Source organism: Salvelinus fontinalis, unplaced genomic scaffold, assembly GCF_029448725.1.
Source record: "Salvelinus fontinalis isolate EN_2023a unplaced genomic scaffold, ASM2944872v1 scaffold_0051, whole genome shotgun sequence".
NCBI lineage: Eukaryota > Metazoa > Chordata > Actinopteri > Salmoniformes > Salmonidae > Salvelinus > Salvelinus fontinalis.
In genome coordinates this window covers 112,907-128,711 of record NW_026600260.1, presented here as the reverse complement: position 1 = coordinate 128,711, position 15,805 = coordinate 112,907, and the positions used below count along the sequence as shown (strand labels likewise).

The window sequence follows — 15,805 nt, the reverse complement described above, 5'->3', positions numbered from 1 at the left end:
GATATGGGGACAAAGATATGTTCTTACTAGCCTTATGAACATAGAAACGTTATTGCACTTCCCATCTGCGCTAGGACATTTAAAAGGGCCATAAAATGAAAAAAAATATCTGAATCAGTTGATATTGCAAAGAAAATATCGGCATCAGCCCAGAATGATCACATCGGTGCATCCCTAACTATTAAGCAGGGCATGTGATTTAGATCTGGTCATCAGGACTGAGAGCAGTGTGATTAATACGTACGATGCAGATGCGAGACTCCAGGTCTGCAGACACAGACAGCTGTGTGAAGAGGCGCTGGTCAGTGTTATAGTAGAACTCCACCTCATCCAACTGGAGCACCGGGGGAGACAGCTTCTCAAAGTTATCAGGGAACCTGCGGACGGACGCACGCACTCACGTTAGCGCTCAGATTAATATGAGGATTGAACGCAGACTTCATTCGGGACAGGAGGAGCGGTCTCTTACTTTAAGGTGACTTCGGTTTCCTTCTCCAGGGGTTTGAGTTCCGGCCTGCAGGAGACAAGAGAAGAGCAGCGAGGGAATGTACGACGGATGACAATAGATATGCTTTACAATGACCATTCCGCTGTGCACAGGCAAACAAACGCGCAGAGGTCATCGTGCATGTGCAAGACGGAAGTTATCCTTTACAATGAAGTTCAGGCTGTAATTCCCAGGGAGCACTAGATGAGAGAAAGCAAGGTGGGGCGCATGTTAAACATCTTACTTTGAAATAGATGGTTACTCACAGTTTTTCTAACAGTTTCAGTTTACTCTGCACCTGTGCTGCTCTGTTGGCGTTGTATCTGAACCGGTCGATAAACACCTGGCACACAGAGGGAGGCGATCGATCCACGATTATAATGTATAGTAATAAGATACTTATTAGATGATATATTATAGTATTTAGCAGGATGTTGGTCCGTTTGGCATTTCAAGATCATATCAAATAAACACACTAATCAGCAAAGACAAAATGCTTAGAAAGTGCATTGTTATTACCTTTTAGGCCTTTTAGTTTGTATGTGCATAGCTCAATGTGAGAGAAAATGTGTGTGTGCAGGACAGTGTGTGTGTGTGTAGGCCAGTGTGTGGGTTCCAAACCTGGATGTGCTCTCTGTACTGAAACTGGGCTTCGTACTCCCTCTGCTGGTTCTTCAGGCGGTCCTCTTTGGTCTTGACAAAGTTCTCGTAGTCGCCGCGGTAACTCTCCAGCCGCTGCGAGTGCAGGTGGACGATGTCAGTTACCACAGCGTTGAGGAAGTTCCGGTCGTGGGACACCACCAGGATGGTGGTCTGCCAGGTCTGCGGGGGGTGGAGGAGTTAAACAGGCTATGTGGAAGTTGAACTTGTTGCTCTTGCTCTAGTTATGTCACAATTATCTCTCCTTCCACCCAAAGTGTGCATTCATTCACTTCCATTCAGTGATTTGAAAGGAAATAAGTGGTAGAAGAAATATGGTGGTAACTCCAGCTAGCCCATGCCTCCACAAATCCAATGTCTTTAGATGTGTAGTAGTAGTGAATTAGTGCACACTTTAGGAGAAGGGAAATATTATTGGGACACAACCTTAAAGTCGCATTTTGGCTTGAGTGTTGTTCGCAATTTCCTAATTCGTGATACAACACAATCCATTTGAGGCTAACCATGTATGCTTGGCTCATGAGCGTGAGCAGATGTGTCCCATGCCAATGTAGAGGACCCCTTTTGTCTCAAGGACACCCACAGAGGAAAAAGTTGAATTACCCAGCACATTCTGGAAATTAAAACAATTTAACGTATGCTCCTATTTTCTACCCTTCTCCCTGAAATGTACACTCATTCACGCCCCTTGCCCTGAATTGGGGTAAGAAATACGGTAGAAAGTCCCTATTGTTCACGCTTGCCTGTGCTTTCACCAATCCAATGCTTTTAAAGGGACTGAATTGGATTCGGGAAGCAGGAGTAACCTACCTGCAGGTAATTCTCCAGCCAAAGAATGGCTCGGACGTCCAACATGTTGGTGGGCTCTGAGGAACAAACAGACAGACAGACCAACAGTCAGTCAGAGGGCGTTTGCGCTGACTGCTGGACACCATTGAACTGATCAAACAAAAATACTTCATGTGGTTTAATCACTCACCATCAAGTAACAAAAGATCAGGCCTAAAAGAGATACAATACAAATATACACATTATTTAGAGACTTGGAGCTAGCTTTAGAATATTTAGCAGAGACAAGATTATGTCTTGATAATCTGTCTATTGAATTGATGGTCTATAATACATTGAGATTCAGGAAATAGCTCATTGGAGATTTATAAATGTACAGACATATTCTAATATAATCCCTGTCCTTGTATTTTAATTGGGAAGACTGTCCTTTGGATAAAAGTGACAAGCAGAGACTCACTTGGCGAAGAGAGCTCTAGCCAGAGCTAATCTCATTCGCCACCCTCCAGAAAACTCCCTGTGAAGAGAACACAGAGAGAGATCAGTTAATCGTGCACACGCACGCACGCACACAGACACACACACAGACAGCAACTTACTTGGTTGTCAGCGTTTGCATTTTGGGAGAAAAACCTAAACCACATAGGATGATTGAAGCTCTGTGTAAAAGAGAGGAAAAGAGGGGGGGGGGGGGGGGGGGGGGGCAAACAATCATCAAACCAGAACATGCATAGACTCTTGCTACAATTATACTGCAAAGTACATAGTCATCTGTTGTACAGTATACACACCAATGGCATTATGTAAATATCTAAATACACTGCTAATGTAAGGTACACACATATGGCATTATGTACAGCATATCACAAAAATGAGTACACCCCTCACATTTTTGTAAATATTTGAGTATATCTTTTCATCTGACAACACTGAAGAAATGACACTTTGCTACAATGTAAAGTAGTGAGTGTACAGCTTGTATAACAGTGTAAATTTGCTGTCCCCTCAAAATAACTCAACACACAGCCATTAATGTCTAAACCGCTGGCAACAAAAGTGAGTACACCCCTAAGTGAAAATGTCCAAATTGGGCCCAATTAGCCATTTTCCCTCCCCGGTGTCATGTGACTCGTTAGTGTTACAAGGTCTCAGGAGTGAATGGGGAGCAGGTGTGTTAAATTTGGTGTCATCGCTCTCACACTCCCTCATACTGACTGGTCACTGGAAGTTCAACATGGCACCTCATGGCAAAGAACTCTCTGAGGATCTGAAAAAAATAATTGTTGCTCCACATAAAGATGGCCTGGGCTATAAGAAGATTGGCAAGACCCTGAAACTGAGCTGCAGCACGGTGGCCAAGACCATACAGCGGTTTAACTGAACAGGTTCCACTCAGAACAGGCCTCGCCATGGTCGACCAAAGAAGTTGAGTGCACGTGCTCAGCGTCATATCCAGAGGTTGTCTTTGGGAAATAGACGTATGAGTGCTGCCAGCATTGCTGCAGAGGTTGAAGGGGTGGGGGGTCAGCCTGTCAGTGCTCAGACCATACGCCGTACACTGCATCAAATTGGTCTGCATGGCTGTCGTCCCAGAAGGAAGCCTCTTCTAAAGATGATGCACAACAAAGCCCGCAAACAGTTTGCTGAAGACAGGCAGACCAAGGACATGGATTACTGGAACCATGTCCTGTGGTCTGATGAGACCAAGATAAACTTATTTGGTTCAGATGGTGTCAAGCGTGTGTGGCGGCAACCAGGTGAGGAGTACAAAGACAAGTGTGTCTTACCTACAGTCAAGCATGGTGGTGGGAGTGTCATGGTCTGGGGCTGCATGAGTGCTGCCGGCACTGGGGAGCTACAATTCATTGAGGGAACCATGAATGCCAACATGTACTGTGACATAATGAAGCAGAGCATGATCCCCTCCCTTCGGAGACTGGGCCGCAGGGCAGTATTCCAACATGATAACGACCACAAACACACCTCTGAGACGACCACTGCCTTGGTAATGAAGCGGAGGGTAAAGGTGATGGACTGGCCAAGCATGTCTCCAGACCTAAACCCTATTGAGCATCTGTGGGGCCTCCTCAAACGGAAGGTGGAGGAGTGCAAGGTCTCTAACATCCACCAGCTCCGTGATGTCGTCATTGAGGAGTGGAAGAGGACTCCAGTGGCAACCTGTGAAGCTCTGGTGAACTCCATGCCCAAGAGTGTTAAGGCAGTGCTGAAAAATGATGGTGGCCACACAAATATTGACACTTTGGGCCCAATTTGGACATTTTCACTTAGGGGTGTACTCCCTTTTGTTGCCAGCGGTTCAGACATTAATGGCTGTGTGTTGAGTTATTTTGAGGGGACAGCAAATTTACACTGTTATACAAGCTGTACACTCATTACTTTACATTGTAGCAAAGTGTCATTTCTTCAGTGTTGTCACATGAAAAGATATACTCAAATATTTACAAAAATGTGAGGGGTGTACTCACTTTTGTGATATACTGTATATATCTAAATACACTGGTAATGTAAGGTACACACAGATATGACATTATGTATATATCTAAATACACTGCTAATGTAAGGTACACACAGATATGACATTATGTACATATCTAAATACACTGCTAATGTAAGGTACACACAGATATGACATTATGTATATATCTAAATACACTGCTAATGTAAGGTACACACAGATATGACATTATGTACATATCTAAATACACTGCTAATGTAAGGTACACACAGATATGACATTATGTATATATCTAAATACACTGCTAATGTAAGGTACACACAGATATGACATTATGTACATATCTAAATACACTGCTAATGATAGGTAAACACAGATATGACATTATGTATATATCTAAATACACTGCTAATGATAGGTAAACACAGATATGACATTATGTATATATCTAAATACACTGGTAATGTAAGGTACACACAGATATGACATTATGTACATATCTAAATACACTGCTAATGTAAGGTACACACATGACATTATGTATATATCTAAATACACTGCTAATGTAAGGTACACACAGATATGACATTATGTATATATCTAAATACACTGCTAATGTAAGGTACACACAGATATGACATTATTTATGTACATATCTAAATACACTGCTAATGTAAGGTACACACAGATATGAAATTATGTATATATCTAAATACACTGCTAATGTAAGGTACACACATGACATTATGTATATATCTAAATACACTGCTAATGTAATGTAAACACAGATATGACATTATGTATATATCTAAATACACTGCTAATGTAATGTACACACAGATATGACATTATGTATATATCTAAATACACTGCTAATGGAAGGTACACACAGATATGACATTATGTATATATCTAAATACACTGCTAATGTAAGGTAAACACAGATATGACATTATGTATATATCTAAATACACTGCTAATGTAAGGTACACACAGATATGACATTATTTATGTACATATCTAAATACACTGCTAATGATAGGTAAACACAGATATGACATTATGTATATATCTAAATACACTGCTAATGTAAGGTACACACAGATATGACGTTATGTATATATCTAAATACACTGCTAATGTAACGTACACACAGATATGACATTATGTATATATCTAAATACACTGCTAATGTAACGTACACACAGATATGACATTATGTATATATCTAAATACACTGCTAATGTAAGGTAAACACAGATATGACATTATGTATATATCTAAATACACTGCTAATGTAAGGTAAACACAGATATGACATTATGTATATATCTAAATACACTGCTAATGTAAGGTAAACACAGATATGACATTATGTATATATCTAAATACACTGCTAATGTAAGGTAAACACAGATATGACATTATGTATATATCTAAATACACTGCTAATGATAGGTAAACACAGATATGACATTATGTATATATCTAAATACACTGCTAATGTAACGTACACACAGATATGACATTATGTACATATCTAAATACACTGCTAATGATAGGTAAACACAGATATGACATTATGTATATATCTAAATACACTGCTAATGTAAGGTAAACACAGATATGACATTATGTATATATCTAAATACACTGCTAATGTAAGGTACACACAGATATGACATTATGTATATATCTAAATACACTGCTAATGTAAGGTACACACAGATATGACATTATGTATATATCTAAATACACTGCTAATGTAAGGTACACACATGACATTATGTATATATCTAAATACACTGCTAATGTAATGTACACACAGATATGACATTATGTATATATCTAAATACACTGCTAATGTAAGGTACACACATGACATTATGTATATATCTAAATACACTGCTAATGTAAGGTACACACAGATATGACATTATGTATATATCTAAATACACTGCTAATGTAAGGTACACACAGATATGACATTATGTATATATCTAAATACACTGCTAATGTAATGTACACACAGATATGACATTATGTATATATCTAAATACACTGCTAATGTAAGGTACACACAGATATGACATTATGTATATATCTAAATACACTGGTAATGTAAGGTACACACAGATATGACATTATGTACATATCTAAATACACTGCTAATGGAAGGTACACACAGATATGACATTATGTATATATCTAAATACACTGCTAATGTAATGTACACACAGATATGACATTATGTATATATCTAAATACACTGCTAATGTAAGGTACACACAGATATGACATTATTTATGTACATATCTAAATACACTGCTAATGTAAGGTACGCACAGATATGACATTATGTACAGACATGTTTAGTGTGCGTCTTTACCGGGCAGGTGCTTTGTCTGCTTCAATCTCCTCCAGTTTAGCATAGATCTCCGACAGTCGAACAGTCTCCATTCCTTCAGCACTAACATGGAATAGAATAAACTGCAGGTTTAGTGACTGTTGCAGTTCCAAACCCCAAAGTGTAAAAATCCTGCAAAAAACATTTAAATCTGCCAAGGCGGCCAGTATCGACTCCTCCTAAAGTAAGGAGTAAGTGAGACGGACGTACGTTCCGTTGGCGATGCGCGCGTTCAGCAGGCGTTCCTCCGTCAGGAGCCCCTCCCGGACCGTGTCGCTCTCGAGCACGCTCTGCAGCGCCCCTGTGTCATCGCCGGCGACCTCCTGCTCCACGTGCAGGATCGTGATGTGGGCGGGGACGCGCAGGCTGCGGCTCGCCAGCATCTTCAGTAGCGTGGTCTTCCCCAGGCCGTTGCGGCCAATCAGGCCGTAGCGGCGACCTGTCGACAGAGACAGCTCCGCTCCCTGCAGCAAGGACCTGGAAAACCAGAGAGAGAGACAATTTGCTTGCATATTGCTTTCCGGTTCAGACTTAAATGTCTCTGTCTCTCTCCTACTCTCTTTGTCGCTCTCTCGCTGTCTGGTATTAAATAAGAAATAACCATAAAAGGGTAATTACACAGGAATAACCTATGATTTACTCATTTAGTTGATTGCCATTCATTTAAACAAGCACTCCTACGCACCATTTGATATCAGGCAGTTTAATTTTTTAAGTCATTTGCAGAAAGTAACTATCATAACCACATCAACACATTTAAAATAGCAGGTAAATACTGGTGGAAACGGTGTCTAGCTAACACAGCATTGAATGATGCTGATTAGAATGAACCACCTGCTCCAGAGTGCTGGATATAGTAGGAGAATGAGTGGGTATGACTTCATCCCAAATGGAACCGTATTCCCTATATAGCGCGGTACTTTGGACCAGATCCCTATTGGCCCTGGTCAGAAGTACTGCACTTAGAGACGTGGTGCAATTTGGGACGCAGCTTAAGAGTGAACCCCTCACCGCTCGCCAAACGACACGTCGAAGTTCTCGATGCGGATGTCGTAGGTGCGATTCTTCCCGGACAAGTCAACGCGACTGTCCTTTTTGCTACTGGCCTGGCTGGCTGATGCCTCCTCCAGTACCCTGAGACAAACAGAGGTAGGCAGAGCGGACAAGGACAGACACAGAGGGAGAAATAGACAGAGGGAACCAGAAGGAGACGAATGAGATGGAAGTAGAGAGAATGAGTACAGGAAGACAGTGGAAGAGAGACAGGAATGACAGACAGGCAGAGGTGAAACATCAGTCCAAATCATATCACTCTGACACTGTAACCGAACTTCATCATACATCGGTGAATAGAAATCTGTATTTTTGCTGTCACAATACCAAACCAATGATCAGTGGTGTAAAGTACTTAAGTAGTACTTAAAAGTATGTTTTCTTAAGTCGTTTTTGGGGGGTATTTTGTACTTATATACAGTAACAGTAAAGGTTTGGACACCTACTCATCGCAGGGTTTTTCTTTATTTTTTACTATTTTCTACATTGTAGAATAATAGTGAAGACATCAAAACCATGAAATAACACATATGGAATCATGTAGTAACCAAAAAATGTTTAAACAAATCAAAATATATTTTATATTTGAGATTCTTCAAAGTAACCACCCGTTGCCTTGACAGCTTTGCACACTATTGTCATTCTCCCAACCAGCTTCATGAGGTAGTCACCTGGAATGTATTTCAATTAACAGGTGTGGCTTCTTAAAAGTACATTTGTGGAATTTCTTTCCTTCTTAATGCGTTTGAGCCAATCAGTTGTGTTGTGACAAGGTAGGAGTGGTATACAGAAGATAGCCCTATTTGGTAAAAGACCAAGTCCTTATTATGGCAAGAACAGCTCAAATAAACAAAGAAAAATGACAGTCCTTCATTAAGACATGAAGAACTTTGAAAGTTTCTTCAAGTACTGTCGCAGAAACCATCAAGCGTTATGATGAAACTGGATCTCATGAGGACCACCACAGGAAAGGAAGACCCAGAGTTACCTCTGTTGTAGAGGATAAGCTCATTAGAGTTATCAGCCTCACAAATTGCAGCCCAAATAAATGCTTCGCAGAGTTCAAGTAGTACTTTACGGGGTGATTTTAAATTTTACTTGATTCATTTTCAATGAACGTATCTTTACTTTTACTCAAGTATGACAATTGGGTACTTTTTCCACCACTGCCAATGATAAACTGTTTGCATAGTCTTCGGGTGTAGATGAAAAGCATTTGAAACTCACAGTGGACTAGTTGTTTTTTGCGAATCCCGTTCATTCCTCCTCCCTTGTTTTTGCTTCAGCTTGGCTTCGGCCTTCTCCAGCTTCCTCGCGTCCACAGTCTGAGGCGGTGTGTGTGTGTGTGTGGAAGAAGACAAAGTGGATGAAGTCGACGGGAGAAAAACACAGGCCCAAGTCAGGCCTGTAGCTTCGACAAAGGAACATAATACACAAGAAGATACGATGCAACAACAACAACAAAAAATACTTTACTGTATTCTGGCCCCTCTTCATCATCCAGATCCCTTGGACATCATTAGTGGCAGATACTGAGACGAGAGGGGAAAGACAGAAGGAGTGGAATGAGACGCAGCAATAAGTCAGGGAGGATATTAAAAAGACATGGGAGAGAGGGTAGAGAAAATAGGAAGAAAGGCTAAAAACAGCAGATAGAAAATGACAGGCTACCAGAATGAATATCAAACGTATACATCACTACATATACAGAACTGTATGCTGGACCGTAAAGCTGACAACAAAGAGCAAGACCTAAGTCCCCTGCAGACTTACCACACTCTGCAGATATCTGAGACAACTGCACCGGAGTGTCGAGCAGCACTTGCTTTGAAGCGGCATGGCCGTTACTCCTGATGGAAAAGACATGAGTATATTTTTGATGAATCAGCAAGCGAATTACATCAATTATAAGCCTTGTGTGTGGCAGTTAGTTCATCTTTGTGTTGGACGCTGGTTGTGAAAGAGGTGGGTGATAAGGTTTTGTGTGTTTGTTGCACTCACAGTTTAAGAGTGTTGAACATCTGCTGACAGATGTCCCGGATGTCATCCTCGTTTTTACAGTCAGCCGATGACCCCTGCAGCAGCCCACCAATCGCATCATACACCTCCTCTCCATCCTCAAACTCCGCCCCTCCACAGTCCAACACACCTATCACACAGGATAGAAATATATCTTAGAAATGTACATTTCCAGTTGAAGGTGGTTCTACAGAAACCATAGAAAATCCAGAAAGATATTAAATTCATGTTTTTGCAGGGGGGGGGGGGTATTGGGTATCCCTTGAAGTATCAAAAAATATATACAAACATTATTTGATGAAACATTTATTTATTTTGGGACTTAGTGCTATATTGTCCCCCCAAATTGTTTTAAGAAAGCTTGTTCTTAAGTGTCTATCCTATATCTGAGAGATAAAAGATCAGAAGACATAGTTTGTTTATTTATGTTAACAAGTATTTGTCACTAAACAGTCTCCTTATATACAGTACTTCCATAAAAAGCTTTCAACTGGTTACAGGGGACCTCCAGACGAGTCTTGTGAGGCCTGTTGGAGTCCTAGAGCAAAACAGAGTCTCACTTTTGCACAGGTGGGTCATATTAGTGTGTAGCCCAAACGGTTCGGACGTTTCAGACAGAAGTTCCCAGATTAGCTGTACCGACTTCAGACGCGCCCCAAGACGCTTGTGTTCGTGAGTTTCGTATTTTGTGATTAGACCTAATTTCGGGACATCTCATGGACTGACAGACACCTCTCTGGCGCTGTCATCTTTCACCGCAGATGCAGAAGTGCGACATAGGCAGATGCGGGGGATTGAGACGCATCCAATGCAAAAAAAACAGATGAACTCCATGACCAAAAGTATGTGGACGCCTGCTAATCAAACATCTCATTCCCAAATCCTGGGCATTAATACAGAGTTAGTCCGCCCCTTTGCTGCTTCAACAGCCTTTACTTTTCTGGGAAGGCTTTCCACTAGATGTTGGAAACATTGCTGCGAGGATTTGCTTCCATTCAGATACAAGAGCATTTGTGAGGTCGGGCACTGATGTTGAGCGATTAGGCGTTCCAATTCATCCCAAAGGTGTTCAATGAGGTGGCACTAAAGGGTCTAGCCAGAACCATGAACAGCACCAGACCATTATTCCTACTCCACCAAACTTTACAGTGGGCACTATGCATTCGGGCAGGTAGCGTTGTCCTGGCATTCGACAAACCAAGATTCATCCGTTGGTCTGCCACATGTTGAAGCATGATTTATCACGCCAGAGAACGCGTTTCCACTGCTCCAGAGCTTTACGCCACTCAAGCCGACGCTTGGCATTGCGCATGGTGATCTTAGGCTTGTGTGCGGCTGCTCGGCAGTTTGAAACTCGGTAGTGAGTGTTGCACTAAGGACGATGATTTTGGTCGCCAGCTGTACTTTGTTTCCTCCGAAACATTGGTGCAGTTGGATTACGGTTTAAACGAGCAGTGCGGCTTGGCAGGGTCGTGTTTCGGAGGATGCATGGCTCTCGACCTTTGCCTCTCTCTCTCTCTCTCTCTCTCGTCCATACGGGAGTTGCAGCGATGGGACAAGACTAACTACCAATTGTGACCGACCGGCTCGATTCCGTCTTATGTAGCAAAATTTGAAAGTGTTTTTTACATTGGATAAAAGTAGAGACTCAGAGCTAGAAAATGGTATATCATACACTACAGCTGAGAAACAATGGGGAAGTAATTCTGCTTTGAAATTTGATAAACCTGTAACCTCACTTTTGTGAAAATGGCCCTTGAATGTTTTGGTACCTACCGGACAACTCTTTGTCTACACTCATTCAGCATCGTTCACACCTTCCTAAGCTTTAGCCCCACCCATCTCTTTAAGGATTCACATGTGAGTCTATGTACTAAACAACCAAAGATTTAAAGACTAAAGGCTGGCTTATACTACAGGTGTGTTCGTAAATTTAATCTGGAGTGCCAGAATGTTCTCTGGGCATTCGTAAACTCAGAGCGGTCAGATTGTCCGTTTGTAAATTCAGTGTTTTGCTCTTGGAGCGTTCAGCGCGCACACTGTATGCTCTGGCCGAGGAGTAGGGTTGATCCGAGCGTTCTGACCTAACAGCAGTCAAGCCCCCAAGCTAACTTTTGCTAGCTACTTCCAGACACAAATGATAGCTCACTGACCATTTTACTCACCCTAGCAGAGCTAGTTAGGCTGTTATGTTATCCAGAGCGTTGGTGACTGCAACTGTGCTGCTGGCAAAAATGTAATTACGCTTTCTTCCAAAGTTTACTGACACCGGCCATATTCAACGGGTGTTGAGCGTTCGTAAATTCATCAGTTATTCTGCGCTCTGGCACACTCAGACGAGTGTTCTGAAATCGGAGTAGATAGCCAGAACGAATTTTCCAGCTACGTCTATCGACAATTGTCACAATGATATCATAGACATTCTATTGAAATAGTTACTTGCATTGTGTAGTCTTTTGTTTATAGACATGTAGCTAGCTAAACAATGAACCATAATCCCAGCTCATGACATTACTACACTGCATGAATCTGCAGGTAGCTAACCAACCAGGTTCAATATTAGCTAGCTAACATTAGGCTATAACTAGCAAAGCAAATGGCTCTGAGATACGTCTAATATTACTACACAGATCAAACATGTAACATTAACTAGCTAGCCCGCTAACATTAGCTAGCTAGCAGTACATTTCAATTTGAAATGAAAACAACTTTGACAAAATTAGAAAGGTGTAATATCTGAAAATGTAACTAGCTAGACTCTTTTACCCGTATACATGGATGGACGCTTCTCCCTCTCTGTCACGGATGTCATGGTTGCACTTAGTTTTAAGATGTATAAAACACCTCTCCGGATTACAACAGCCTTCTGTTCTCTTTCCGACTCCGTCTGCATATTTGCAATCAAACGCCAGAATTTTCTCCATCTCCTTAGTTATCATACTCTAATTCCAATGATTTCCAAACTTGGTCCTCCAGGAAGTGGAGAGAAACACTTACGCAGTTCTACAACATGATATATTTCAAAAAGACACGTGAGAAAGGATTACCTACACATACTGACCGCTCATATTATAGACAGATGCGCGCTACATGGCAGACCAATCCGAACTCATCTCTCGGCATGTCCATCACACTCATTAACTCACCCAATCATGGCTAGCGGGAACATTGACGTCTTTTTCCTTGGCTAAACCAACTAGGCTAGTAATTTAACAGCTGTATTCATATTTACAGATGGCATACAAGTTTGTTATTAAGGCACATGAAAGGCACATGCCACCACTTTGGAAGTATACTTGGGGTCATTATCCATTTGGAAGACCCATTTGCGACCAAGCTTTAACTTCCTGACTGATGTCTTGAGATGTTGCTTCAATATATATCTACATAAATTTCTGACATCATGATGCCATCTATTTTGTGAAGTGCACCAGACCCTCCTGCAGCAAAGCACACCACTACATGATGCTGCCACCTCTGTGCTTCACGGTTGGGATGGTGTTCTTCGGCTTGCAAGCATCTCCCTTTTTCCTCCAAACATAACGATGGTCATTATAGCCAAACTTCTATTTTTGTTTCATCAGACCAGAGGACATTTCTCCAAAAAGTACGATCTTTGTCCCCATGTGCAGTTGCAAACCGTAGTCTGGCTTTTCTATGGCAGTTTTGGCTTCTTCCTTGCTGAGCGGCCTTTCAGGTTATATCAATATAGGACTCATTTTACTGTGGATATAGATACTTTGTACCTGTTTCCTCCAGCATCTTCACAAGGCCCGTTGCTGTTGTTCTGGGATTGATTTGCATTTTTCGCACCAAAGTACATTCATCTCTTGGAGACAGAACGCGTCTCCTTCCTGAGCGGTATGACGGCTGCGTGGTCCCATGGTGTTTATACTTGCGTACTATTGTTTGTACATATGAACGTGGTACCTTCCGGCATTTGGAAATTGCTCCCAAGGATGAACCAGACTTCTTTCCTTTTTTTCTGAGGTCTTGGCTGATTTCTTTTGATTTACCCATGTGAAGCAAAGAGGCACGGAGTTTGAAGGTAGGCCTTGAAATACATAGACAGGTACACCTCCAATTGACTCAAATGATGTCAATTAGCCTATCAGAAGCTTCTAAAGCCATGACAATTTTCTGGAACTTTCCAAGCTGTTTAAAAGGCACAGTAAACTTGGTGTATGTAAACTTCTCACCCACTGGAATTGTGATAGTGAATTATTGATTACATGAAAAATTACATGTGTCACGCGCAAAGTAGATGTCCTAACCGACTTGTCAAAACTATAGTTTGTCAACAAGAAATTTGTGGAGTGGTTGAAAAACGAGTTTCGAACTTCAACTGTAGATGTTGACTTATATCAATTAAAAGCAATATAGACAGCATACATGATTAATATTTGCCATTTTCCTCTGCTAGATCACATTCATTGATAAAAGCATAATTATTTTGTTGATAAAAAAATTAACAAGACAATGGGTGGAATAAATCATGTTTATCTTGAAGTAACATAAACGAAACAAGGTTATCGCTATTGATGTTTATTGCTTTGAGCTAAACAAATTGGAAGGACACATTTTACATCCAGTATTTTATGGAAATGATAAATGAGCCCCATTGAACACAAATTAAGGTCAGTCTACACACTACATGAGGGACTGAGTTTTACTGTGTGTTGCAAATGTATCTCTTGCACTTGATGCATGTGTACTAGGTCTTCCTGTCCTTGGGTCCACACACATGGCAGCGCTTCTTCGTTGCTACGGGCTGCGATCTAGAACGATGAAAACACTTAATTCAAGAATTTTACTAACGTCTCACTCACACACATATACACTACCGTCCAAAAGTTTAGGGTCACTTAGAAATGTCCTTGTTTTTGAAAGAAAAGCACATTTTTTGTCCATTAAAATAACATCATTGTTAATGTTGTAAATGACTATTGTACCTGGAAATGGATGATTTTTAATGGAATATCTACATAGGCGACCAGAGGCCCATTATCTTCACATGGGATGTTTTCACTGAACAACAAAATAAAGGGAATATTGAATGATCCATTGCATCTCCCAAAAACGTATTCAACATACATCAGTAAAATGATAGTCTAGAAACTGAAGCTTTGGTTGGCTTCCATGTCTTCTCCCTGGACCTACTCAATATCCACCTCTTTAACATCAGACTGAGGCCTCATCTTCACTGTCACTTTCCAACCCTGTTGAGGATGGCTCATTGTCAGGCTCAAAAAGTCTCCAATTTGCCCGGATGGCCACCTATTTTTCAACCCTTGTATTGGTTGCATGCTTTGGTGTGTGTGTTCCCAAACAAGGACCGGTTGCGCTCGGATGCGGCTGATGTTGGGGCGGCAGGTAGCCTAGTGGACTAGTAACCAAAAGGTTACAAGACAAGGTAAAAATCTGTCGTTCTGCCCCTGAACGAGGCAGTTAACCCACTGTTCCTAGGCCGTCATTGAAAATAAGAATTTGTTCTTAACTGACTTGCCTAGTTAAATAAAAGGTACAATAAATATTGGTGGGATTTGGAGGATGTAGGCAACAAGGGAAAGAGCCTCAGATCCACAAAGTCCCTTCCACCAGGTGGCTGATGAGATATATTGGCACGACTGCCATATTTTATCTCCATCCCAAAGCCCTTGCTTGGAAGTGTACTTCGCCAGACTGCCAAGAACCTTGCTCCCATTCAGGCCAAGGTGGCGAGACACGGTAGTGTTGACACCATGGGGCTTGTTGATCTCCGCACCAGACAGGATGCTCTTGCCAGCATACGGATTTCTTAGCTTATATCTGCAAGCAGAGTCTGATAGACAGGATGGCATTGTCTCTCTCAATCCGTGCAATGTTCTACTGCTATAGGTTTCAGGAATTGTAGGCTGCTTACCACTCTCTCCCA

At 41.5% G+C, this 15,805-nt stretch overlaps 1 protein-coding gene across 1 annotated transcript in view; it reads right to left on the bottom strand.

The window, feature by feature from the left end:
• Positions 1 to 15,805, bottom strand: part of LOC129842550 (ATP-binding cassette sub-family F member 3-like) — a 28,193-nt gene that overhangs the window by 3,660 nt on the left and 8,728 nt on the right. Inside the window, 15 exon segments of the mRNA XM_055911145.1 lie at positions 245 to 377; positions 470 to 514; positions 754 to 830; positions 1,109 to 1,309; positions 1,958 to 2,013; positions 2,127 to 2,149; positions 2,397 to 2,453; positions 2,536 to 2,595; positions 6,802 to 6,882; positions 7,030 to 7,296; positions 7,831 to 7,953; positions 9,100 to 9,197; positions 9,349 to 9,404; positions 9,646 to 9,722; positions 9,874 to 10,021. Of these exon segments, the coding sequence (XP_055767120.1) occupies positions 245 to 377; positions 470 to 514; positions 754 to 830; positions 1,109 to 1,309; positions 1,958 to 2,013; positions 2,127 to 2,149; positions 2,397 to 2,453; positions 2,536 to 2,595; positions 6,802 to 6,882; positions 7,030 to 7,296; positions 7,831 to 7,953; positions 9,100 to 9,197; positions 9,349 to 9,404; positions 9,646 to 9,722; positions 9,874 to 10,021 (1,502 nt within the window).